Source organism: Chiloscyllium plagiosum, chromosome 22, assembly GCF_004010195.1.
Source record: "Chiloscyllium plagiosum isolate BGI_BamShark_2017 chromosome 22, ASM401019v2, whole genome shotgun sequence".
NCBI classification, from domain to species: domain Eukaryota; kingdom Metazoa; phylum Chordata; class Chondrichthyes; order Orectolobiformes; family Hemiscylliidae; genus Chiloscyllium; species Chiloscyllium plagiosum.
In genome coordinates, this window is record NC_057731.1 from 50,440,102 (window position 1) to 50,467,222 (window position 27,121).

Sequence of the window (27,121 nt, forward strand, 5' to 3'; positions counted from 1 at the left end):
AAACACCACAGAAGCGCTTCACAGGAGGCTCCCAAGCACTGAGGATGTCACCTAGACAGGGGACGAAACGTTTGCAACAAAAACTTCCAGCTCGGCGAACAGAACCACAGCAACGAGCACCCGAGCTACAAATCTTCTCACAAACCTTGATCTGATTCTGACGAAACTAAGCAGATCTGGCAGTATCTGTAGGAAGAAATAGTTTAAAGTTTTGAATCTGGTGACTCAAAATGTTAACACTCCTTTCTCTCCACAGATGCTACCAAACCTTATAAAATTCCATGGGTTTGTACCCAAAGCATCCTTGTGCAGGGAGATTAACATTTCAGTATAAACTACATACAACAATTTGTTACATGTGCCTTCTAAACAAAGTATCTGAAGCTGCTTCATGGGAACATAATGAGCAAACTTTGACGTTGAGCCCATTGTGATTTATGGATCTGAATGGAGACATGTTTTAATGACAGTCTTAAAGGTAGAAGGGTAGGTACCTCAGCTTAGTGCATGGTTTCAGTATTTCAAACCTTAGAAGCTTGACGCAGAGCCATTGATGGTAGAGCAGTTAAAATCTGGGGTGCCCAAGGGGCTCAACTTCGATGACTTACAGCTTGGAGAATTGTGCAGCAGGAGTAGATTATAGAATAGGGCAATAGTGGGTTATGAATGAATTTGAATTTGAAAATAAATGTGCATTTTAAAATCGGCATTGCTTAACCAGAAATCAACGTAGGTTATTAAAATGGATGAAAGAGACGATGCAATTTAAAATTTGGGCAGTCGTGTTTTGGATGACTCTGGTCATATAACAATTAAACCAATCTCCTAATAATATTCAGTTTGTCAACACAGACTGAATGACCACTGTCCCAATTTGGTTCCTCAATGAGAGTGAGTTGGCATTCATTCTCTGCTGTAATCTTAGATTAACTGTCTCCAGATAGGCCAGGAATTTGTGTAATATTCTTGGTGTGTACAGTTGATTGCTATATTGAACAGTTGGAACAATCCATAGCAGTGTTTGAATGAAAACTGAATGAATGCTTTTAGTGTATGTAACAGGTGAGCTTACATGTTTCAGGGCTTTTCACGTGCTGTGAACGCGAATTATTTTCATTAAGCTTATCAGATTCTGGTTGGTGGTTGAGAGATAATGTGGCAGCAAATTTATGAGAAGTGGAATCACACATAAAATCAAATGACCAGTTAAGTTTATTTTTGGTACGTTGGTTAAGGATTGGATATTAGTCAAGACATCCTGTAAGTCTTTTCATCACCATTGGTATTTTAATACCAACATTTATGACAATCGAAATATCCACTTGAATGTTATTGCCCTCTCTTGACCACAGCCGATTTGCACTATATGCCTCAGAAAATGAGTGTACAATCTCAATAGGTCCAGCTGTTCTTGCTCTTTTATTCTTTCCTTTTGAACAATCAGTGTGATTTTACATCTGCTTCTCATTCCAAAACTGCACTATATACTTGATGAGATGTAGTTCAGTAGGAATTTTGGCTGCAGCTTAACAATTTTTGAATCCTTAAAATAAAATCCATCACATTCTGAGTCAACCCAGCAAAACAACTTGAAGTATGAGATTTCAATTTTTAAATACTAGAAATGGTGTTTCCAATGAGTTGGATAGTCTGTTGTTTTATATTGAGGAGTTGTACAATGTAACCACATTCTCACCCTTAAGTATAAGGGCACAGAGTAATTGCTGTGACCAAGTAGAATTGGATCAGCTGGGGGAATTTGATGTCTCATAATAAGGAAAGTTTGTATTTTGCTGGACTCTGCTAAATTTCCAACATGGCTTAAAGTGAATATTTGTACTCACTAATGGGAATTTAACCACATGAGTGAGACTGTTAAGAGTGTCAAAAATTCTCAACTTCATTTAGATTGTTTGCATGTAGTATTTTTGACTTTTTTTTTCATTGGATTGATTTGTATTTTCAGCACTGTTTTAGAGCATGGGCCTAAAATGAGTGGCTTTCAGCATGGAGAATGGATGTTGAGGTCAAATGGGACAGTTTACCATATTTAAAAAGGGAAGGAAACACAAGATAACTGAGAAAAACTCAATGTCTATCATGGGAAAGATGTTACAGTCTGTTATAAAAGATAGAGATTTGTAAATCATGAGGTGCATGGATAGGGTGAACAGCAAAAGTCTTTTTCTCACGGTAGGGGAATCCAAAACTAGAGGGCATATGTTTAAGGTGAGAGGCGAAAGATAGACACAGGACCTAAGGGGCAATGTTTTCATGCTGAGTGTGGTGCATACATGGAATAAGCTGCCAGAGGAAGTGGTGGAGGCTGGTACAATTACAGCATTTAAAAGGCATCTTGATTGGTACATGAATAGGAAGTCTTAGACGGATATGAGTCAAATGTTGACAAATAGCACTAGATTAATTTATGCATGGACAAGTTGGATGGAAGGGTCTGTTTCCATCTTGTACAACTCTATGCCTCTATCATATAATAGAACATTTACATGAAAAGCTGGATGAATCCAGCCCAGCCAAATATTGCCCCATCTGTCTACTCTCAAATCATCAATAAAGTGATGGAAAGTGTCATCAATAGTGCTATCAAGCAGCGCCTGTTCAGTGACACTCAATTATGATTCTGCCAGGGCCACTCAGCTCCTGACTTCAGTACAGCCTTGGTTCAAACATGGACAAAACTGAATTCCAGAGATGAGGTGAGGGTGACAGCCCTTGACATCAAGGCTGCAGTTGACAGAGTGGCATCAAGGAGCCCTAGCAAAACTGGAATCAGTGGGTATCAGGGGACAAACTGTCTAGTGGTTAGAGTCATACCTGACACATAGGAAGATGGTTGTGGTTGTTGGAGGTCAGTCTTCTCGGCTCCAGGGCATCTCTGCAGGAGTTCCTTAAGTTCCTTAAGTTAGTGTCCTCGGCCCAACCATCTTCATCAATGACCTTCCCTCCATCATAAGTTCAGAAGAGTGATATTTGCTGCTGATTGTGCAATGTTCAGCACCATTTGCGACACCTCAGATACTGAAGCAGTCCATGTCCAAATGCAGTAAGAGCGGGATCATATCTAAGCTTGGGTTGACACATGGCAAGTAACATTTGCTCTACACAAATGCCAGACTATGACCATCACCCATAAGAGACAATCTAACCACTGCCCCTTGACACTCAATGGTGAATCTCCTACTATCAACATCCTAGAGATTATCATTGATCAGAAATTCACCTCATTCACTACATAAGCACAGTAGCTACAAGAACAGGTCAGAGGCTAGGTGTTCCGTGCTGAGTAGCTCATCTCCTGACTCCCCAAAACCTGTCCACCATCTACAAGGCACAAATCAAGAATGTGATGCAATACTCCCCATTTGTGTGGATGAGTGCAGCACCAACAACACTCAAGAAGCTTGACACCATCCAGGACAAAGCCTGCTTGATTGGCACTACGTCCACAAGCATCCACTCTCCAACACTGATGCTGAGCAGCAGTGTATACTATCTACAAGATGCACTGCAGAAATTGACCAAAGATCCTGAGACAACATCTTCCAAGTCACTTCCATCTTGAAAGACAAGGTCAGCAGATACATGTGAACACTACCACCTGCAAGTTAACCTCCAAGCCACACACCATCCTGACTTTGAAATATATCGCCATTCCTCTATTTTTGCTTGGTCAAAACCCTGGAATTCTATCCCTAATGGTATTGTGGGTCAACCCACAACAGACGGATTGCAGCAGTTCAAGATGGCAGCTCATCATCACCTTCTCAAGGGCAATTAGGGATGGGCAATAAATGATGGCCACCCAGCGATACCCCCATCCTACATAAAAATGAGTAAATAAAAAAGAAAATTTGTAGATACATGATGTAATCAAGCAGAATCAGTGTAGCTTCATTAAGGGGAAGAAATGACTGAAAAGTGGATTACAGTTCTTTGAGGAGGTAAATAAATAGACAAAACAGTAGATGTAATATATTTGACTGTATATTTTCATCATGTCTAAATGCATTTGTAATTTCTGCTGTCCCATATCTATAAATTCTTTGCGCTGTCTATACATGCTCCTCCCACCCTCAAACACTTTTCTTCAAACTCCAGAATTGTTTGCATAGCCTCAATTAGTTGTACTTTCAACACTTTAGTCTTATTTTGAGGGATGTTTTTCTTTCCATTCTGTTCTACTTCACCACTTCCCTTCAAGGTCATACTTGTGATTAATCATTTTTTTAAACTCCTACACCACATTTTCCTTTCACTTGGTGTCTGGTTTCATGCTTCTGTGGTGTTTTAGGATTTCTGCACTTTAGAAAAAGAGATTCTTTTGTTCATTTTTAGGATGTGATTATCATTGGCAAGGTCAGAATTGCTGCTAAGTTTTAAAAATTAGTTGCAGCAACTGTATTGTTGCGTGAATAATTGCATGAATAGTGTGAATAATTCCATTATCCAAAAGAAATTGTACTATGGAAGTGCTGCATTACAATTTCTATTCCATAATTTTATAAGATTTACCATTCGAAACAAGTGTTGGGTTTAAGTAACTGATCAATCAGAAACATTGTATTTTGCAACCTCGTACTCCTAGTGGGGATGCTCAGAGCCTACTCGATAATTCAGACATTTAGTGTTAGTGTTGACTTATCCGCGTAACAGAATCTTGAATATCGTTATGCATGTTTGGTGTTTGGCTATGGTGTTGTATAATTTGTAATGGGCTGGACAAATGAAGAAAAGCTTCTGCAAATATGATTACGTTAACCCCTGATAAATTTGTCTTTGACACTAGAAACTTGTAGTGCAATGTTAAGAAAATGATGCATTTCTTAGCTTTCCCTCTTCCCTTACTTTTAGATGAACGAGTTGGGAACTTGTGCATTGTGGCCAAGGACACTGACAATGTGACAAGGATTCGCTCTCAAATGGAGAAGATAGCCCGGACTATCTGGTCAAATCCACCAGCTCATGGGGCTCTAGTTGTCACCAGGACTCTGAGTAACCCACAGCTCTTGGCTGAATGGTGAGAAGTTGCTGACTTAACAAATGTCTCTTAATTCTCTAGAGCAAAAAAAAGTATGCATCAGCTGTTTTGAAAAAATAAATTTTAAGCCCAAGTATATCTAAAATTTTCTGTTCTGCTAACAGATAGGAGTAATGGAATATACAGAGAAACCCTGATTATCCGAACGAGATGGGCGGACAGTATTTTGTTCGGATAATTGATTATTTGGTTAATTGATTCAATGCCTCTCCTCTGGAGCTCAGAGTTTTCTGAAGTTTCTTTTTTCCTTTCTCTGCCTGCTTTGCTCCCTCACTCTGTCTCAGTTTGTTTTTGAGCAGACACACACTTGTGTTTAAGGGACCTGCAGCATTGCTGAAGCAACCCCCCATTAGTTCAATGGGTTTGACACAGCAAGCACTTGCTAAATCTGCTCCCCGTTCAGGAGACTAGGCAGTAGCACACTGCGTGTGAGCCCCCATCAGGCTGCACTCTCTCCCCAATCCCGTCCAACCTTGCCGCCCCGTCTGCCCCCCCCCCCCGCTGACCCCCAACGAGAGAAGATAATCAAGGTCCCTCTGTATATCATACCCATAAGGGAAGTGGTTACCAAACCCTTAGTTCGTAGAATAATTTTCCAATAGATCTAAATGCATACTGTGGTGGAGAGTAGAATGTTCAATTTTTTAAATGAACTTTGGATAACCAAATCAACTCGGAATTCTAAATTAAACGCAGAATGTGCTTTAAATACTTAGCAGGTCTGACAGTACCTAGTTCAATGAAAGGGTGCATTAGGCATACCTAAAAATGAGATTTCAGTCTAGTGAAGGTTCAGTGCTAGATGACATACATGTCAAACAGTATAAGCAACAAGTGATAGATACAAATAAGCTATTCCACAGTCAACAGATTGGATCTAAGGTCTGCCGTATCCAGTCTTATTTGCAATTAGACAATTAAACAACTTGCTCCAGGAGGAGGCTGTACAAGTAACACAGTGCACAATGGTGGGTGAGCCCAGAACATCAGTGCAAAAGGTAAGGCTGAAGCATTTGTAACAATCTTCAGCCAGAATTGCTGAGCAAACTAGACTTCCTCTATAGGTTTTCAACATCACAATGCCAGTCTTTAGCCAATTTTATTCACTCCTGCAACACTTTAGAAACTTGACAGCATCCACGACAAACCACATCTACAGACATTCTCTTCCTTCACCACCAATATTCAAGAGTAGGGTAGACCCTTTACAGGTTGAACTGCAAGTTTCATCTAGGATGCTTAGACAGCATCTTCCAAATTCATGGCCACTACCATCTGGAAGAGCAAGGGCTGTAGCTGTCACAACTCGAATTCTTCTCTTAAACCATTCATCATCTTGTGTTGGAAATATTGGTATTCCTTCACGATTGCTGGGTCAATATCCTGGAACCCCTTCCCTATAAGCATTGTGGATGTATATACAGCAAATACACTATAGCAGTTCAAGAAAGCAACTCACTACCATCTCAGGGGCATCTAGGGATGGGCAATAAATGCTGGCACATATCTTGAATGAAGTTTTTAAAAATCTGTGGGGAAAGAAAGAGTTTACTATGATTTCTTTAGAGCTGACGTTCTGACAGTTTTCTTTGTATGTTTCTTTTTGAAGCTATGCAGTAAAGAAATAAATTAAGAAAACTAGCTATCATATTTCCAGTACAATTGTAGACTGTTTGATCTAGACTCAATCAAATGTCAGTTTCTGCCTCTCCAACTTATCCTCATGACTGAAGTTTCTCATGAAACTATTCTTGTAAAGGTCTTTTTCTTGGGTTAATGCCTATCTTACATTTCTGATCTCTAGTTTTAGACTTAACTTATCTGGGAACATATTTTTATACAATTATTCTGACAAACATTTTGATAATCATTAATCTCTATAGGATCAACTCTTGGCCGTTTTTTAGAGATGAGTCCCAGCCAGCTCAGACTTTTCTGCTGGACAGCACAGTATTGCAGAATTCTTATGACACTGAAGGAGGCCATTTAGCCCAATGTGTCTGCACCACTTCTCCAAATGAGCATCATGATTTAGTACCTTTCTCTTACATTTCTGCCCATACCCTTACAGATTATTACCATTTTAAATAATCATCCAACGTCCTCTTGAATGCCTCAGTGGAACAAGCCTCCACCAGACTTCCAGGCAGTTCATTCCAGACCCAAACCATTCATGTATAAAAATCTTTCTCACCTTCCATTTGCTTCCTTTGTAAATCACTTCAAATTTCTGCCCTCTTGTTCTTGATCCTTTTACAGATGGAAACAGTTTCTTTGAACTACTGTATCCAGCCCACTCCCCCATCTCCCCGCACCACAATTTAGAAACCTTCATGAAATCTGTCTTCCTTAATCTTCTTTTCTCCAAGGAATCTCTTCAAGTCTCAATTTTTCCAATCTGTCCTCATTATGAAGTGTTCTAACAGTTGAATGATTCTTGTGAATCTTTTCTGCACTATCTCTGATGCATTCACATCTGAAGTTTAACAAAGTGAGAAAGACTTTTTACATGTGTGTTTGGCTCTGGAATGAACTGCTTGGAAGTGTGGGGAGGCTTGTTCCATTGAGGCATTCAAGAGGACAAATGCCATTTTCAAGTTCATCTTCATCTCCTTGCTCATTAGACCATATTTAGAGTATTATGGTCAGCTCTGTGGTCTAAATATTTGTAGAAAATGTACCTTTTAATGGAAAAAAGAAAGATAGCAGTTGAGGGAGGGAATTACAGTTTTGTTTTATTCATTCATGGGATGAGGGCATCATTGCCCATATCTACTGGCTGTTAAAAGTCAACCATATTGCTGTCGGTCTGGATTCACATGTAGTCCATACCAGGTAAGGATAGCAGTTTCCTTCCCTAAAGGCCATTGTTGAATCAGGTGGGTTTTTCCAACAATTGAAGATGGTTTCTTGGTCGTTAGATTCTTAATTCCAGATTTTTATTGAATTCAGATTCCACGATCTGCTTTGGCAGGTTTCGAATCCAAGTCCCCTGAACGTTACTAGGTTCAGATTATTATTAGTCCAGCGATAATACCACTCGGCCCTGGCCTCCTCTAAATGGTTCGGTACTGGTCATCTAAAGGTGCAATCACCAATGGTGGAATGGTAAAACTGAAATGCGAAAAAAGCCAGAATTGAAGCATTTTCTAATATATCACATGTTCAACCTGGAGAGAACTTGCCCTTTCCAAACTATATATTGAATCCTATGATAGGTCAGACATCAAGCAATTAGGACTTATCAGTACAGAGTATCCAGCTGTGCTACTTAGTCCTCTCTAATTGAAAGCAAATTTGGCCTTTTTAAAAAATACATAACAAGAGACTCAAGGACCCAGAATGATTGGACTCACTTGTGCTGGTTTCAGTTTTGCTTCCCTTCCTCTTATGATGTGAGCTGTCATGTACTTAGCCCTGGTGTTTTTGATTGTGATGGCATACATGATGCATTCTGATTAGTATTTATCAGTGCCAGTGAGCAGCTTTGCTTAATTTCTTTTACAACAATGCAGATTTTTACCATGTGTTTTTTAAAAATATATCATTCTCTACTCATTTATAGTTGTATATTTATGCCATATTTTGTTTTTGCTTTTGCTGTTTCTCTGATTTCCCGCCAGGTCCTTTTGTATTCTCAATATTAAGTTTATTCTGAGGCAAGTCTTTGAATAAATTCTTGCACTAATTGCTAACTATTGTTGCTTCCCTCTCCTGTTCCATGCACAAACATGACTTGTAATTCCAAACTGGTTACCCTTATTACAGCAAGTGTGCATTTCCAGAGGTACACAACAACCTGAGGAAATTTGTATTCCTATTTATCATGCTTGTTACTAGTTTGAATTGTGGTAATCTTGCAGGTATATATTAGCTGAAGCACAGTTCATGCTAATGCTCATTACTGCATTTCACTGGAAGTGTAGGAGCTGAAAGTAATGTGGAGACCTTTCAATGTTGGATACCAACATTAATTGTTAGCACTTCTCTCCACTATAATTGAAAGCAACTAACTCTGCTTAGCAAGAATTTGAAATCATACCTTGAACTTTCTGCGATTGTTACCAAATCAGGGAGCTGGTCCACTGTAATAAATTACTTACTAATATTCTTTTCCTGCTATCTCTTCTTCCCATCATCCCCTCCCAAGGAAAGGTAATGTGAAGACCATGGCTGACCGTATTTTACTGATGAGAGTACAGTTGAAGGAGAAGCTGCAGAAACTGGGGACACCAGGCACATGGGACCATCTCACTCAGCAGATTGGAATGTTCAGCTTCACAGGACTCGATCGTATGTATAGCTTTTAATGTAAATCTGTCTATAATGTTGCCTGATTAGAAGAGAGAGCTCTGAGGTTGCATTTGTTTTAAATATGCTTTTGATTTGTTTCATAGAGATTAGCCAGCTGCATATTGAGGTGGTCTGGTAGTTGTGCAGCATCTTGCATACAATGGGAGGATAATTGGAGTAATGACCTTGCTTTACATGTGCGGACACAGTCTGGTCAAGAGTGTCATGAATTCTAAAAGAAGACTAAAGCTGCACTGCATTGCCAATCCTCCATTCCAGTGGCTGGAATGTTTTGCTTCCAGTGATGGCAAGATTGGAGATGGTATGAGCATGTCATTCGATAGGATGGTAATGCACCCAAGTCCTGCTAATTTACTCATCCCTGTCAGAATTGATTATGGAATCATAGAATCCCTATAGTGTGGAAGCTGGCTATTCAGCCCATTGTATCCACACCAATTTTCTGAAGACAATCCCACCCAGACCCACCCCCGTACCCTAACCCTGTAACCTTGCATTTCCCCATGGCTAATCCACCTAGCCTGCACATTCCAGGATTCTATGGGCAATTTATTTGGCCAATCCACTTAACCTGCATATCTTTGGACTGTGGAAGAAACCCACGCAGACACAGGGAGACTGTGCAAGCTCCTCAAAGTCGCCCAAGGGTGGAATCGAACCCAGGTCCCTGGCTCTGTGAGGCAGGAATGCCAATCACTGAGCCACCATGCTGCGCAATCTCTGGACAGAATGGCCCAGAGTCAACCACCATATCCTATCACCAATAGACAGCCGTAAATGCCCAGTTAAGGATGACTCGAGGGTTTCAGCCGACATCCACTAGGATCAACCCAACAGCAGCTGGGCATGCAGCTACAACAACTGCTACCCTGCAGGCAGCTTGTCACTTTTGCTCGGGGAGGCTCTCGATCAAAGATGATGAATGCATCATTAAGAAAATGAACACCAAGCAGTGAATGACCACTGAGAGTAACTCCCTGCCCCTTGCTTCTAATCTGTCATCACACTCTCTTCCCCCATATCTAGTAGAGAATTCTGGACCTATCAAGATATTAATGGGAACTAATACGATGGAATGAGAAAAATTTACACTAGGGTAGGGAATAAAGAACATGGGGACATAATATAATTGGATAGATTAGATTAGATTACAGTGTGGAAACAGGCCCTTCGGTCCAACAAGTTCACACTGACCCGCTGAAGCGCAACCCACCCATACCCCTACATTTACCCCTTACCTAACACTACGGGCAATTTAGCATGGCCAATTCACCTGACTTGCACATCTTTGGACTGTGGGAGGAAACCGGAGCACCCGGAGGAAACCCACACAGATACGGGGAGAACGTGCAAACTCCACACAGTCAGTCGCCTGAGGCGGGAATTGAACCCGGGTCTCTGGCGCTGTGAGGCAGCAGTGCTAACCACTGTGCCGCCCACAAATTCTTACTTTGTTTTTAACTTTTTAGTTAAGAAATACTTTGCTATATAAAGAATGGAAATATTTGGAACTCTTCTGCAAATGTTATCTGACACTAGATCCATTGTTAATTTTAGTTCCAGCACTAATATAAACCATAGATATTAAGGGATATGGGGCAAAGAAGAGTAAATGGAAGTGAGACTCAAATCAGGTATGATATCGTTGAATGGCAAAAGAGGCTCGAGGGAAGCAATGCCCTGCCCCGGACCCTGTGTTCCTTTGAGAGTGGTTAGAAATGCTTTCTGGAAAATGCCTTCTAAAGGAAGATAGATAGGGGGTGTAGGAATAGAAGGGGTGGACCTGTTGGGCATTTCTGTACTGTAAATATTTTGTAATTTTTTAGGTGCTATGTTACAGACTGTAACATAGTTACACTGTAGTTAAAAACAATATATTTGCATAGGAATAAGTAAGGTGATGTCAAACTTCTCAATTTCAGAAACCAATCTCATCACATTCAAATTTATAACTTTAGTTCAGACCAAAACATTCACCAGAATCACAAACCAGATACTGACCTTATGTTTATCATTTTGCAAAGTCTCTTTTTCACTGTCAGGAATTAGGGGAATGATATTCTTAGTAGAATGAACAGTAGCTTGAAAATTGGCTTAAGTGGAAGGCTTAATCAGAAGGTAGTTAAACATGGTGCTTGTTGGCATATTCTGCTACCAGTCAGACAGAGACTGTGCATTCAAGTTCACAAAATAGTTTGCCTTTATGTAAACCATTGTGCATATTCTGCTACTGCACCAGCACAAGAGCTTATGCTCCTGTTGTCAAGGATGCACGTCTGGAATTGGAAGACTGGCACTGGCTCAGCTTATATGTTTGTGTGTGGTGTCTCAGGGACACTCACCACCCACATTCCATTCGCCACTTTGTTTGCAAGTTTTAAAGGCCATTTAAGTTTCAGAAAAGTGCAAAAGCTGGTCAGATATTGCAGTGCAGCATTGAGGGAGAACTCTGTTTCAAGTGACGCATTACTTCAGGTGGACTTAAAGATCCCTTCACATTGTTTTAAAGTAGATGAGTTATGGAGTGAAGCAACATTGTTCCCAGTGTTCTTCAGGCCAGTATTTACCCCTCAACCAGTGTTACAAAAGCAGAAGATCTGATCATTCTCTGTCTTCTGTTTGTGGAAACTTGTGCAAAACTTAATTGCCACCTTCCCTACACTACTTTAGAGACTACACTTCATTACCTATAACATTATTTGGAACATCCTGAGACTGAAAGGTGCTATAGAAATTTAAAACAAAAACAGAAATTGCTGGAAAAACTCAACAGGTCTGGCAGCATCTGTGGAAAGAAAGCAGGGTTATTGTTTAGGATCCAGTGAGCCTTCTTTACAACTTTCATTCGGTTTACTGCTGTAGAAATTTGTTTGGCATGTCTTCTTTTAGATTTACAATTTGAGAATTGAGCTTTTCTTTTGGACTCCTAACAAATATCTTTACCGCTTTTGGTGGTGCCAAGTATTGCAAGTTGAACTCCCTGAATTAATGAGGAACAATTTTCTTAGGCTTGCTAAAGACTTTACTGAAGGTGGATTATAAAGGAAACAGCACATGCGTCCTCCAGCATGTAGTGCTTGAGATCCTAGCAAGTGCCAATTATCTGCAATAGTTTAAGACTCTGGGATCTTCAGCTGTTCCCAATTCATGTGACAGATACTGAGAGCTGTCCATTCTTCCTTAATGCACCTGGCAAATAGCTTGGAAATTTTTGCAGATTTTCATTGCAGCATTTATTGCCGGCAGCTGCAGTGTTTGCACAAACCATTACAAAATGTGCCCAGGGTCATCTCTGTTTATTGTCAATTTAATTGTGTTGAAAGCTCTGGGCAGCCAAAGAGTTCCTACAAAGACCTTCTATAATGTTCTTGCCAAAGCATCTGTCGTGCAGGAGTCTCTGAACAACTGAGGTTCTTGCTAGATATTTCTGTCAAAGCATGCAGGATTCAGCTTTATTCCTTTACTAACAAAACACTTTCAATCTGCTCAAATGGCTTTTGTGGGATATTAGCATATTAAATACATGTACTGATTTACAATATATGGGTATCATTGGCTAGGCCAACATGTATTACCCATCCCTCACTTTCAGTCACATTGCTGTGGGTTTGGACTCACTTGATGGGCAGATCAGGTAAGGATGTCATATTTCCTTCCCTAGGAACATTAGTGAGCCAGATGTCTTGTTTTACAACACTTTTATCCAGCTTCTTATTGAATTCGAATATCACTGCCAAGGTGGGATTCAAACTGTACCTCTCAAATATTAGGCTGTGGTTCTGGATGACTAGTCAAATGCATTACCACTGTACCACTACCTCTGGTTCAAATGATGAACAGGTTAGGTCAGAGTTGGTGAAGTTTCTTGCATGACATTTAATGTCCAGGATCTAACCATTTGTCATTGGGTGAGGGGACTTGTTAATCTCAGCTGTCCCTATCCTACTGCTTGGACATGATGGTGTTCCCATGTGTCTTTCACTCATGTTCATCTAGCTGTTAGCAGCTGCATCTTTGGAAAGAGCTTTTCAAGGAGGCTTCATAAGTTGCTGTAGTAGATCCCGTAGATTGAACACATTGGTACAGTGTATGCAGAAGATGAAGTGAATTAATATTTTAGGTAGTGGATGGGGTGTTGATCAAGTGAGCTGCTTTGTTCTGGCTTAGAGTTGCTTTAATCCCATGTAAGCGGTGAGTATACCATCACATTCCTGACTTATGCATTGTAGATGGTGAATGAGCTTTTGAGAGTTTGGAAGTAAGTTTTACTTGCTACAGTATTTCCAGTCTCTGATATGTACTTGTAACGAGGAAGTATTTAAATGGTTTACCTGGTTAAATTTTTAGTCAGGAGTAACCTCCCAAATGCTGGAGATTGTAATGCTGTTGACTGTCAAGGGAAGATGGTCCTTTGTTGGCGATGGGCATTGCCCGGCACTTGTAAACAGTGCTTAAATGTTCAGCAGCTGTCCAACTGTTGTAGATTAGTTTGGGCTTCAACATATTCTGAGAAATTGTAAATGGAGCTGATGCAGAGGATGTGCTGGTCTTACAGGCAGCTCCTTGTTTGGAATTCTTGAGTTTAAACCAAACAATCTCTGTTTTAGTAGTACTGAATTTGAACCCATAATCTGTTGGCATTGTCCAGTAATTGTCGACACTACACATTTTACACGAATAATGCTATGCTGCACTGAATATGAAAGCATTCAACAGGAAAGTTATAAGAAGAACATTCCTTTAGTTGGTTGTTTTATATATATATTAAGACCATCATGATTTTATTTTCAATTTTAAAAGGAAACTCTTTAAGATCTGGGAATCTTGGTTTCTAAACTGCTCTTGTGTTGTTATATAGTTGCATCTAGAGATGGTTATCAATTTTCATCAGCACTTTGAGAAGAACTTCACTTGCTGACTTGATTGCAGTATACCACAATATTACACGTGCTGTGTTGTGACATGTTTGCAGCAAACTGCTGGTATGTGTGTCACTTGAAGTTCCACTCATTTTCAGTAGGAATGTAGCTACAATTACTCTTTTGAAAAGACACACTCAGTGATGGTGCACTTTCAAGTTGAATGTTTGACCCTTGCCCAAAATATCTGGGTAACTACATCAGTTCTGGAGGGGCCTGGATAGAGTGGACATGGAGAAGATGTTTTCACTAGTAGGAGAAATTAGGACTCAAGGGCATAACCTCAGAGTTGAGGGGTAACCCTTTCGAACTGAGATGAGGAGGAATATCTTCAGCCATAGGGTGATCAATCTATGGAACTCATTGCTGCAGAAGCTGTTGGAGGCCAAATTGTTGAATATATTTAAGACAGAGATGGATAGGTTCTTGATTAGTAAGGGATCAAAGGTTTCGTGGAGAAGACAGGAGAATGGGGTTGAGAACATATCAGTCATGATTGAATGATGGAGCAGACTTGATGGGCCAAATGACGTAATTCTGCTCCTTTATCTTATGGTCCACTGAAAGCCCCACATCAAGAGTTGCACATTGATTGGGGATAGTGCCATAACATTAGCCCTGATCTATATCACAGCTCTCCATCAGATTGTGTGATTGGTGAACTTTCTTTAGGAATAATAACCTTTTCCCAAGCATGACCCGTTGAAAGTTTTCAACTGAAACTTTTGACCTTCTGTTCTTGGATATTGATTGACCTGTTTTCACTTGCCATGTAAACCTTCCTGTCTTCACTGTCATGAAGTGGCTGTTAATAGTCTATGTCTCAATGCAATGCATAGAATCTTTCTGTTTTTCAGGTGAGACAGTAAATTAAACACTCGGCATTTTCTTCTGGCCTCAGGAGGTTGTTACAGAGTCTGTCACAATATACAAAACAATGAAGTTCCCTTAATATCTTGACTAGCATTCTTTCCTCCAGTAACAGTGCCAAAAACTGATTGTGCTCGTTCATCTTATTTTCTGTTTGTGGAATCTCACTGTATATAAATTGACACGTACTGGATTTGGCTATGTTTGTGACTAGAGTTCAGCAGTAACTTATTCTACTTGAAATGATTTGAGACTTCCTGAAGATGTGCTGGGGACCAATTTAAGTGCATCGTTTGCACATTGCTTTACGCTCACCACACACCTGCCTGCAGCCATTAATCATCCTTTACAACATCATGATGTATAAAATTGATTCATATTGTAGTAAACTTTCTGATTTATTCATTTTAATCATGAAAAAGGTAATCCTCCATGGCTTTGGTGCAAGTATTCTCACTGAAAACTGCAGTGAGTCCAAGTGTTGTTGCAGTGGAGGATGCCCTTGTCAGCACACATCATTCACAGGCACACTGGGTTTCCAATAGGTCCCATTAAGTTTGGTTTCACTCTTTTAGACTTTTTAAATACGAACAACTGTACTAATTGATCCATATACCTTTGTCCAGTGAGTCTATATATCATACAATACTTAAAACAGTAATGCCATCCAGCTGTACCGCTGTGTGTTTTGTTTTGGATAGTTGTAGATTCACAAAGGACCCGAGAACTTAATACTTTAAAAAAAAACAAGGAAGAGAGAAAAAACTACATCATACTTTTATTAATGGGAAGCAGACTGTTTGGCTTAGCAAAGGATCTTATGCAATTTGAGAGTCTGTTGAGAGCGTCTGTTTTGGTGCCCTGAAGGAGTCAATTAGATGTACACATAACATACCACCAGGATCTTTTGACGGCTGCCAAGCAGTGTCTCCTCCTATTTATAAAAATATCCCAGGTATCTGAAAGTGATGTTGAGAAACCCACTTCAGATTTGCGATAGATAAATGACCTTTCAGAATTGAGCTATTTCTATATCTAGCAGGATGGTGAGCCTAAGGGATAAATGCTGGACAAGCCATCCTCTATTAAATAGCACTATGGAATTTTGACTTTGAGTGAGAACACTTACCCTGGATTTGACCACATCTCTTAGCAATGCAGCACACTCTTAATTTAAACTATTAAGTCTAAATATTGTGTACTCAACAATCAAGCTTGACTTTCTAAATTTGAGATCTGAATGTGTAAGAAATGAAAGGTTGTCAAAAATAGTCCCATACTTCTAAAAATTTCATAGCTGTGAACTTCGCATTGTAATATCTTTGTTTCTTATTTCTGAGCGTTTGGTACAAGAATACATTTTGATTTACAAATAGTTACTTTACAAATACATATTTTGCACCCAGCCTGAAATCTTTCAGTTGAACTGGACTGACTGAACTTTAACATGGGCGGCACGGTGGCACAGTGGTTAGTACTCCTCCGGGTGCTCTGGTTTCCTCCCACAGTCCAAAATATGTGCAGGTTAGGTGAATTGGCCATGCTAAATTGTCCATAGTGTTAGGTGAAGGGGTAAATGCAGGGGAATGTGTCTGGGTGGGTTGCTCTTCGGCGGGTCGGTGTGGACTTGTTGGACTGAAAGGCATGTTTCCACATTGTAAGTAATTAATCTAATCTAATCATTTTATCCACCCAATGCTGATATGGCCATGCTTTTTCTCATCTCTTCTATCCAGATTTCAAAACTTTTGAAACAATATGCTTCTTATGATTTTGCAACAGTGTTTAGTTGCATTTTTTAGCATTGATCATTTTAAACTAGAATTTCTCAGTTCACCAGGCACCTTCTGAACATTTGAAACATCTACCAGTTACTAGTGTTGAAAGTTCATGTTTTGGCTGAGCAGACTGAACTGTTTTGTACCAGTTTTTGCAGCAAGTCCTTGAAGTGTAAGCCCCATCTAGTAATGTGTGGTGTGTTTGTGCTGTTATCTCACTCTAAGGAATTCTCAAATATCTTTGACCTTCACGAGATTGAACCTTCAGTACTTCTGTTTCTAAACATAGTATTCTTAGAATCCTGGTTGCAAGTCAGGAAATGTTGCTGCTTAAGCTGGAAATTTAACATTTGGGTAGTTCTAGCATATGGATTTTGTTCTCTTAACGTTATATTTTTGTTTATATTCAGTGTGAGATCTCCCTTTTAAGACTTAGATGTGAAAAAATTGTCTTCTCTTGAGGGTTGTTTGTCTGCAGAATTCTCTTCCCCAAAAAATAGTGGAGGCTGGATTTGACTTTGGTAGAGAACAGAGCCAGAGGCAGTAGGGAACAGAAAACAAAAGGGTTGAGATCACAACCAGATCACCCATGACCCTATTATATAGCAGAGCAGGCTTGAAGGTTCAAATGGCCTAATAGTGCTCATAAGTCCTATGTTTTTTCTGTTCAGGCTACTCTTTCGTAGGTAGAAGTCATCAGTTCTCTACTGCATAGCTTCATTATTGCCTTGATTGGGAAGGCAACTGCTTTCTGTTGTATAACTGCCCCAAGGTGGAACTCCATGTGTTATCTAGCATTTCTTTGTGAGGGGTAACTAGCTGCAGGTCTGGAGATCTGTCAACTTCTGTACCAGTCTTACCACTGACAAATGCAAGGAAAAGCAAATATTGAAAGGGACTCTGCTAACAATCCCCATTTTTTTTTTAAAAGTTCCCCTTTCAAATATTTCCCTGGGAACTTAGGTCTGACACCTAATCCAAAAGATGACCCCACCTGCATCGCTGCAATGAAGTATTGTCCTAGATTGTTTCTTCGCTCAAGTTTTACCTTCTGACTTATGGAAATGATTAACTGGATAATGCTGCTGCCAAAGGACAGGGGAAAGGGATTCCACTGGAATTCTTGTTGAAAATTCATGGTGTGAAAACATAAATTGAAGCCAATTTCACAGTCTTTGTTTTACTAGCTTTCTGAAAGATTTTATAAGAAGTTGCGTATCTCCAAGTTGACTGGTGATGTCTGGTTTCTGAGACACAATTAAACTGTGTAATATGTAAGCAACAGAAATCACTGAGCAAATGACAAACACCCTACTAAGCAGATTCTGATCCTTTCTCTTTTTTCTCTGTTTTGATTTTCAGCTTCCCAAGTTGATTATATGGTAAAGAAGAAGCATATCTATCTCATGGCCAGTGGCCGTATCAACATGTGCGGCTTGACCTCTGGCAACTTGGACTATGTGGCAGAATCCATTCACGAAGCAGTGAAGAACAGCCAGTGCCAGTAATCTCACTCACTTGACAATGTGGCCACTGAAGCAACTTGCTTGTAGATGTGATTGTGTGTGTGTGTGTGTGTACCTGGAGAGGGAAGGGGGTATTTTGTTTGGTCTGCCTCCCTCCACTATCCTCTGCCTAATTTAACAAGTTAATTGGTAAAGGAAAGCCCTGGATTTGAGAAATAATAAAGTAAACACAGAGATGCTCATTATTTGAGCTTTCCTTCTTGGCTCAGTATCTTTCCTGATTTTATCCTTACAATTACACTTTTAATTAAAAAATAATAGATATGCTTAAGAATGTTTCAGATGATGCCTGTGAATTTTAACAGAAATGAACAATTCGTGTCCAGTCGCATCTATTTTTCTCTTTTTCTCTGTTCTTACCCCACTTCCTTCTTCCACCTTTACCCCCATATCCCAGGCTTATTAAATAGCCAGCTCCTGTATCACTTAGCTTCACGTTCTTTATCTGCATAATGCCTCTGTATTTCTGTAAGTGTATAACAGGACACTTGGGTTTACATAAATGGAAGAGATTTTCAGTATAAAGGCACAAGAATCATGTTGAACTAATGAACCCTGGGTTCCAATGATGTAGCTTAAAACATATTAAAAGTTCTCCATTAAGATGAACAGTCTGGGTCAATGAACGATCTGTGATATGATCCATTTTTGAAAATGCATGATTCAGACCAATGTTTCTATAACCACGTGAAAGCACCCACGTGAAAACACTCTTGCTTGATGCAAAGCAAGGATTTGAATCTCTTTCAAGAAACTTCCACTCTCTGTTTCCCAAATGACTGCTCCAGAGCAGACAGTCTACTCTATGTACCCGTTAGATTGGCTAGATTTTCATTTTTTTTTGATTGGACAACTAACTGCAAATGTAATCATTTGTAGAAAAGCAGCTAATCACTTCTTGTCTTTTTAAAAATGAATGTTTTCCTTTAAAGTCCTTCCTAAGTGCAGTTTCATGATCAAAAATATCTCCCTTTCTAAGTAAACAAACCCTCCAACAAAAGGTGCCAAAAAAAATTATGTTCTAATTTCTGTTTCCAAGGTTTTGCCACGAAAAAAAAAGGCATTTTCTTTTTTTAAAATCTAGACTTTTTTGTGATAATTCAAAAAATGTTACCACAGGAGTGGTATCAAGATGGATGATGTTAGGGAGGGTGTATATTGTTCGAATGGAACCACAATCACGTATTGTGCAGATGTTTGAAGACATCAGTCCACAAGCTACGTTTTGATAGCTGGAAGGTCGGGCTTCCCAGTGTAGGCATCGTGACACCAAGTGTGTCTTGACCTGCAAGGCAGTAAGGGCCGAAGCTGAGCTCCACCTTCTCACAGGGTTTCCCTCCCATCCTGTCACCTTTATACAGGCCAACTTGCTCCTTCACACCCCTGCTCTCTCAGTTCCCACTGAAGGGTTGCAACAATTTTCAGGCCTCATAATAGGTTAAGTGAGAAAAGTAGCGAATGTGAAGTGTAGACATAAGGTTGCATCTGGAAGACATGATGCTCACAGTAATTATTAGACAACAAATTAAGCCAAAAAGCTTTCTCCTTGAAGAAATGACGTTAGTGACAAGTGTTTGGAACATCTGACAGCATATTATAATATTCAAGGTACAACTGCTGATCAAGTTCTAAATATGCTAAAATTGTCCAGTTTTGAGCACCTAGAATGAGCCAATTATCAGTTACCCGTCCAATCTTGGAAAATGAAAAGCAAATTCAGTTTTTTATTATATAGATATGAGGTGTCAGAATTGATGAATAGAGTGATGAATAGGTTCCGATTGCAGCATATTAACTAGTGTGGACCGAAAGACTGGCAGAGTAGGATACTGTACCAACACTTTCCATGATTCTAATTTATATAGCAAGTATTAAATGAGTTGATAACTATCAGATATCCTTGAAGTTTTGCACATTAATCATATGGACTGTGTAGCTAATAATGTGCCAAGATTGGTGACTGTTGTCTGGAATAAAGTTTACGGTTTCTGGTCCACTTCCCAATGATGCAGTTTTAAATCTATAACTGTTGACTAGTAATGGTACTAAGATTAATTAAGTAGAAGATAGTGGGCATTGGTAATACCAAATAATATTTTGATCTTCTGATTAACAGCTAATGAATGTAACCAGATTGTGGTTGACTGCATACCATCATGCCACCTTCCAGTTGCTACAGGGAAGACTGTATTTATCATGTTGACTGTAATTTCTGTGTAGTAACACTTCATTTCTAATTTAATCATTATTATAATGACCCTTTGGTTGGTATTGAGCAGAGAAAAATTCATCTTCAGTTATTTGCTTGTGACCATCTGATAAAATCCTCTGTCTGACATTTAATTGATTTTTAGCATTTGGTAATTTATTGAATTGCTATAAATCAAAAAGCAAGTGCACTAGTGATCCAATCCTATTATGTATACGGTTGTCAGCTTCTTATATGAATGTCTCTAAAAGACTCTATGGAATGTATATAAATGTGGATAATCAACAATTTCATTTAATTAATCTATAAGATGTAACTGGTCACATTAAAAGCAACACAACATTTAAAAAAAATTAAAACTATGGTTCTAATCATTTATTCTGAGGCTTTGGGTGATGCTGGCAGATCTCGAACTGTTGTCAGCTTATAGAGAAACTGGTAGCTGAAGGCTTGGCCAATTGGTCAACAGACAGAAAGCAATGTTCAGGAATAATTGTGTGATTTTCAGATTGACTGGCTGTGGGGTAAAGCAAGGATCAGTTCTTGGGATCCAGCTGCTCACAATCTACGTCAATGATTCAGAAATGGGGACTAAGCATAATTTGCAAATTATGCAAGGCATGGGGGGAGTATAAATTGTGAGGAGAAGGCAAAGAGGCTTTGGTGGGATTTGGGCTCAGTAAGCACAGGAGATGGAATATAATATGGGTAAGTATAAAGTTATAAACTTTGCTAGGAGGAAGAAGGGTCATAATCGGGGTGGTCCATTTAGGACTGTGATGAGAAATTTCTTCAGGGACCAGTCTTTTTGAACTCTTTACCCTGGAGGGCTATGTAAGATCAGTCATTAAGTTCAAAACGAGATCAACAAATTTTTAGTGTGGAAAAGCCAAGTTCTAACATCATTGCTCCTCAATGTTAATGAAACCAGTTAATACTCAGTGGAAAGATCATGAAAACATTTGGCACAAGTGACTTGAGAAAGGCTTCAATGGTGGGCCTGGCTTCGAGCAGAGTTCTGTACCAAAAAGATAACTTGCTCCATCAATTCTCAAGGGTGAAACAGCAGAGAAATTTACTAACTTCCCCAATTTATCCAGATAACCAGGTAAGACGTACTAGGGAGTAAAGTATCCCATTGAAGGATTGGGGAGGTGGTAAGCAGAGTCCGAGGTCTCAGGTTTTGTTGGAATTAGAGTGTTGAAGGCAGAATCAAGTCAATAAATAAGCCTAGGTGTCCTTGTTATTCAGATGCTTCCTTACCTGAATAATCTATATTACCAACAAGATTGTCAAATAACAATTTTTATCTATTCTTTGTAGAAATCAGCAATGAAAATTACACTTTGTCCTTTTGCCTCTGCTGTTAATTACCATTTAGCACATGGCAAAATACATCTGAATAGTTCAGTAAGCAAATGCAAGATCAAGGGACAGAAGGTCCTTGCATTTGGACTCTTGGCAGTTCAGTCATACTTTTCATGCTCAAGGTGAGAGAGACTCTTGGATGCACATGAAACATCATACATTTCATGTTGCACTTGACATGGGTTACTTTTCAATGGAATCTCTCAGTTCTTCAGCTATTAGTAATCGGGTCAGTCGTGCACCAAGCTGTCATTTAATCCAAATGCAGATCAGCCCCTGTGATCAGTCCCTCACTAAAAACACCATTGCTTTGCATAGTCAATTCTAATATTCTTACCATCTTGGATACTGCTTTTATCTGTCTGTGATGCCAGTAATGTATGATAGCAATTGTACAATGTTAATACTCTTTCCAGTTAACCTTTCTCAATTCAAACAGTTCAAGAAAAAATTCTTTGATCATTTTGATTTAATGGGAGGGGGATATCATGTTGCTGAAAATAAAATATCAGTCTCTTGTCCTTTTATTTCAATAAATCTCAGATTCTGACTTTCCGCCAATACTTTCAATTCGCATTTGGTTAGGGGCAGGCCATCCTTCCTGTACCTGTTCCTGATTGAGTAGAGAAATTCAACCCTTGATAAAATGAGCAGTCAATTAAAACATTCTTGCTATTTATGCTTTCAGCCTTTGTTCTTTGTTCTCGACCTGGAATGGAGCCTAGTGCTCCAATGCTTGTGCATATTTCTTTGATCGTGGGCCTAATATCGAATTTAAAGCTGCTGTTGCAAAAATCAAGACATTTTGAGCTCCAGAAGATTCAGCAAATTCCTTGCATTTGTAGTTGTACCCCTTTCCATCATCCTGTAGTATACCACAAAGGGATTGATTTGCTCAGTTGGCTTGTTTGCAATACAAAGTGATGTTAATTGCTGATTCAATTCCTGCACTGGCTGAAATTACCCTGAAGGATTCCTCTTCTCAACCTCTCCCCTTACCAGAGATATTGTGACCCTCATTAAATTCGCCACCAGTCATCTCTCTCCCCCTCTTTCGCTGTAGTGACTTACATTTATTTAAGATGCAATTCAACAAAATTCCATAATTAAAATGTGCAAATATCTTGTTGCTGAGGAGTTAGGACTGACTTATAGATTGTGCCATGCACTGAGTGTAGACTTTTCTGACTTGAGAGGTTAGGATTTGGAATTCTGAAATACTTTGGAGGTAATTGCAATGGTTTTGATAGCATAAAAAGGCAATATTATTGGCAGGGTTACTTTTGTACTCAAACACAAGTAGGGAAAGGTGTATTTTTTGTATGGGGTGGGAGGTTGGGCCAGTTAAGGCAATACCACCCATTGTCCACAAAAGTTAAAGATTAAAATTACCCTCATTTCTACAACTGTTATTCTTTACTTCAATACCTTTCCTTTGCCAAACACATCCACATTCTTCCTGAACTTCACTTCAGTGAAATCCATTTGTCTAGCACTAATAATGAGTTTTGAGAAAATCTGTAGCTGAGGTTGAGGTTCTGAATGTACGTTTCGTCGCTGAGCTGGAAGGATCATTTTCAGATATTTTGTCACCATTCTAAGTAACATCTTCAGTGAGCCTCTGGCTGAAGCTTCATCAGGAGGCTCATTGAAGATATTACCTAGTATGGTGACAAAATATCTGAAAATGAACCTTACAGCTCAGCGAGCAAACCTACATCCTGTTTAGCAGTACTTTCCCCTCATTGTTGGCTTTCCTAGTTTATTTTTTTGCTCCCTCTTTTCAGCAGACCTTCATATGACAATTGATTATAGCACATCAAATCCTGACTGCAGTCATGGCCTGTAAATACACAATTCAGCAACTGTCTTCGAATAGTGCCTCGCAGTGGTAGCACAGAGCCATTTCTACACCTTCATTCCCCACAGGGGAAAAACGTTTCAAGCCCAATATGACTCTTCTTTGGAACTAAACTTGTTTCGCTCTCCACAGCTCCTGGGTTTCTCCAGCAATTTCTGTCTTTATTTCAGAACATCAGCATTCACAGAGTTAGATGCCTTATATCAAAATTTTCATGGGATGTGCGTGATGTCTGGCAAGGCCATTTATAGCCTATCGCATGAACTGAGAAGCTTGCTAGACCATTGCAAAGGCCAATTCAGAATCAGCTCATAATGCTGTGGAAATAGAACCACATGTAGGTCAGACAGAAAAAGTGGCAGATTTCCTTCTCTCAAGAGCAGGGAACTTTTAATTCTGTATATAATTATTGCACTTTAATATCCACCAGCTGTTCTCAAGAGTATTAACTGGGACCATTAGATTGCTAGTTTAGGGACAGTACCATTATACTGTCTACACCAAATTTAGTTTGATAATTCTTCATATAGACAAGGTATTAAAAATATAAAGACAAACTCTTGTTCTGGGAGAGAATAATTTTGAGTAACAGACTGAATGATCAGAACCCTGTTTTCATTTAGAGTCATAGTCATAGAGGTGTACAGAATGTAAACAAACCCTTTGGTCCAATTATTCCATGCTGACCAGATATCCTAATCGAATCTAGTCCTATTTGCCAGCACTTAGCCCATATCCCTCTAAACCCTTCTTATTCATACACCCATCCAGATGCCTTTTAAATGTTGTAATTGTACCAACCTCTACCACTTCCTCTGGCAGCTCATTCCATACTCGCACCACCCTCTGCATGAAAAAGTTACCCCTTTGGTCCCTTTTAAATTTTTTCGCTTTCACCCTAAATCTATGATTCTGGACTCTTCCATATTAGGGAAAAGACCTTGTCTATTTACCCTACCCATGCCACTCATGATTTTATGATTTCCTTGATGAAAAGATAATTAAATTAATCCGTGTGTTACTCTTGAAAGATTCAAATGGTATGCTAGTAAATGCAGAATTAAGAGCATAGAAAGTCAATTCCTTTCACGATGCGGCAAATTGATTTTAGGACAGAAAGCTATTGTGGAACAAAATGATTTGAAGCATTAGTTAGTTAAAGAAAAACAATTGGAAGAATGATAATCTTGACAAATGGAATCTCTTTCTGATACAGGTAGCGTTGTATGCACACAACCAAAACTATGATGAGAATATTCTTGCTCTAGTAAGTCATGTACAGTGGTGGAATATTTTCATTAAATCCCTGGAGTTTGACCAAATATTTCCTAGTTGTACTTGTGCATTAGTGCCACAGAGGACTTAAAAGTGCTTTGATTAAGTTCTGCTGTAACGTAATAAAGACAACGTAATTATGTTTCGTGATATGTTGTTTTTGTGGCATATAATCAAAGTGCAGCTGAGGTTATCCTTTTGGTTGTTAACTCAATTAAACCAAATACATTATACTTCATAATTTTATGAAAATCTAATAAAGGACAATCTTTCCAGTGTATAACTTAGGCTGTGTACACATGTTGGGCTGTAAAGGTGTCTGAAGTTTTGCAGTGGCCATTGGTCTAATCAACAGATATCAAGGAAATATAAAACATACAAATGTTCAGTTTCAAAGCATACACAAAAGTGCAATGCTTTGTAGCCAAAGCTTATAAACAATTGAGAACATGGCTGTTGTAGTGGTTACCATTTGTATCAAAATTCCAAAGTTTGTGCAAAGATTTGTAGCTCGGGTGCTCATTGTTGTGGTTCTGTTCGCCGAGCTGGAAGTTTTTGTTGCAAACGTTTCGTCCCTGGCTAGGCGACATCATCAGTGCTTGGGAGCCTCCTGCGAAGCGCTTCTTTGATCCTCCGGTGTTTATAGTGGTCTGTCCCTGCCGCTTCCGGTTGTCAGTTTCAAACTGTCCGCTGTAGTGGTTGGTGATGGAGTTTGTGGATGAATGCCATGCCTCTAGGAATTCCCTGGCTGTTCTCTGTCTGGCTTGCCCTATGATAGTAGTGTTGTCCCAGTCGAATTCATGTTGCTTGTTGTCTGCGTGTGTGGCTACTAAGGATAGCTGGTCGTGTCGTTTCGTGGCTAGTTGATGTTCATGTATGCGGATTGTTAGCTGTCTTCCCGTTTGTCCTATATAGTGTTTTGTGCAGTCCACAAAACACTGGAGGAAACATCAAAGAAGCGCTTCGCAGGAGTATCAAAATACCATTTGTATCGAATCCGGAACACAGTATCAGGGATCCGGATTCGATTCCTGCCTCAGGCGACTGTCTGTGTGGAATTTGCACACTCTCCGTTTCCTCCAGGTGCTGTGGTTTTCTCCCACAATCTAAAGATGTGCAGGTCAGGTGAACTGGCAATGCTAAATTGCCCATAGTGTTAGATGCATTAGTCAGGGTAAATATAGCGTAGGGTAATGCATCTGGGTGGGTGTAGACTTGTTGGGCCAAAAGGGCCTGTTTCCATACTGTACGGAATCTAATAATTGTTATTGTACCACATGGCCTATCCACTCATCCTTTTCATGAGCATTTTGCCAGAGTGGCGAGGAGAGAAGGAGAGATGAAACGAGGGCTGCCGGGTAGGGTGAGTTTTCCTGCATTAAAAGGGACTTACCTCGGGAGTCGGGCCTCCATTTGCCGAGAGGTGAGAGGGAGGAGCGAAGGACTTCTGGGAAGTCATGTATTTGTGTGGTTGCGTTGCCCAAAACATTACTCGGGTAGTGTCTCCTACCCATCCTCCTCCTCTGACCAAAAAAAAAGGACCTGTGCACCAGCTTGGTAAGGTAACGAGTTTTTTTTATCCCTTTTTTTTTCAAACAGTCTCTTTGGGAATTTAGAATAGTGGGAATGGAGGTTAGGGCAGTAGAATGTTCCTCCTGCAGAATGTGGGAGGTAAGGGTCACCACCAGTGTGCCTGCTGACTACATCTGCGGAAAGTGCACCCAACTCCAGCTCCTCAAAAACCACGTTAGGGAACTGGAGCTGGAGCTGGATGAACTTTGGATCATTCAGGAGGCAGAGGGAGTTATTGAGAGGAGTTACAGGGAGGTAGTCACTCCTAAGGTACAAGAAAAGGGCAAATGGGTTACAGTCAGGGGACGGAAAGGGAACCTTTTGGCTATTCCCCTCAACAATAAGTATACCGTTTTGGATACTGTTGGCG

The 27,121-nt window shown here is 39.7% G+C and overlaps 1 protein-coding gene across 1 annotated transcript in view; it reads left to right on the forward strand.

The window, feature by feature from the left end:
* The window catches only part of got1 (glutamic-oxaloacetic transaminase 1, soluble), a 55,250-nt gene extending 34,222 nt beyond the window's left edge, over positions 1-21,028 (forward strand). The window contains exons 7-9 of the mRNA XM_043713033.1: positions 4,873-5,038; positions 9,210-9,352; positions 18,303-21,028. Of these exons, the coding sequence (XP_043568968.1) occupies positions 4,873-5,038; positions 9,210-9,352; positions 18,303-18,448 (455 nt within the window). The 3' untranslated portion in view covers positions 18,449-21,028. The remainder of the gene's footprint in view (positions 1-4,872; positions 5,039-9,209; positions 9,353-18,302) is intronic.
* Positions 21,029-27,121: the final 6,093 nt, after the last annotated feature.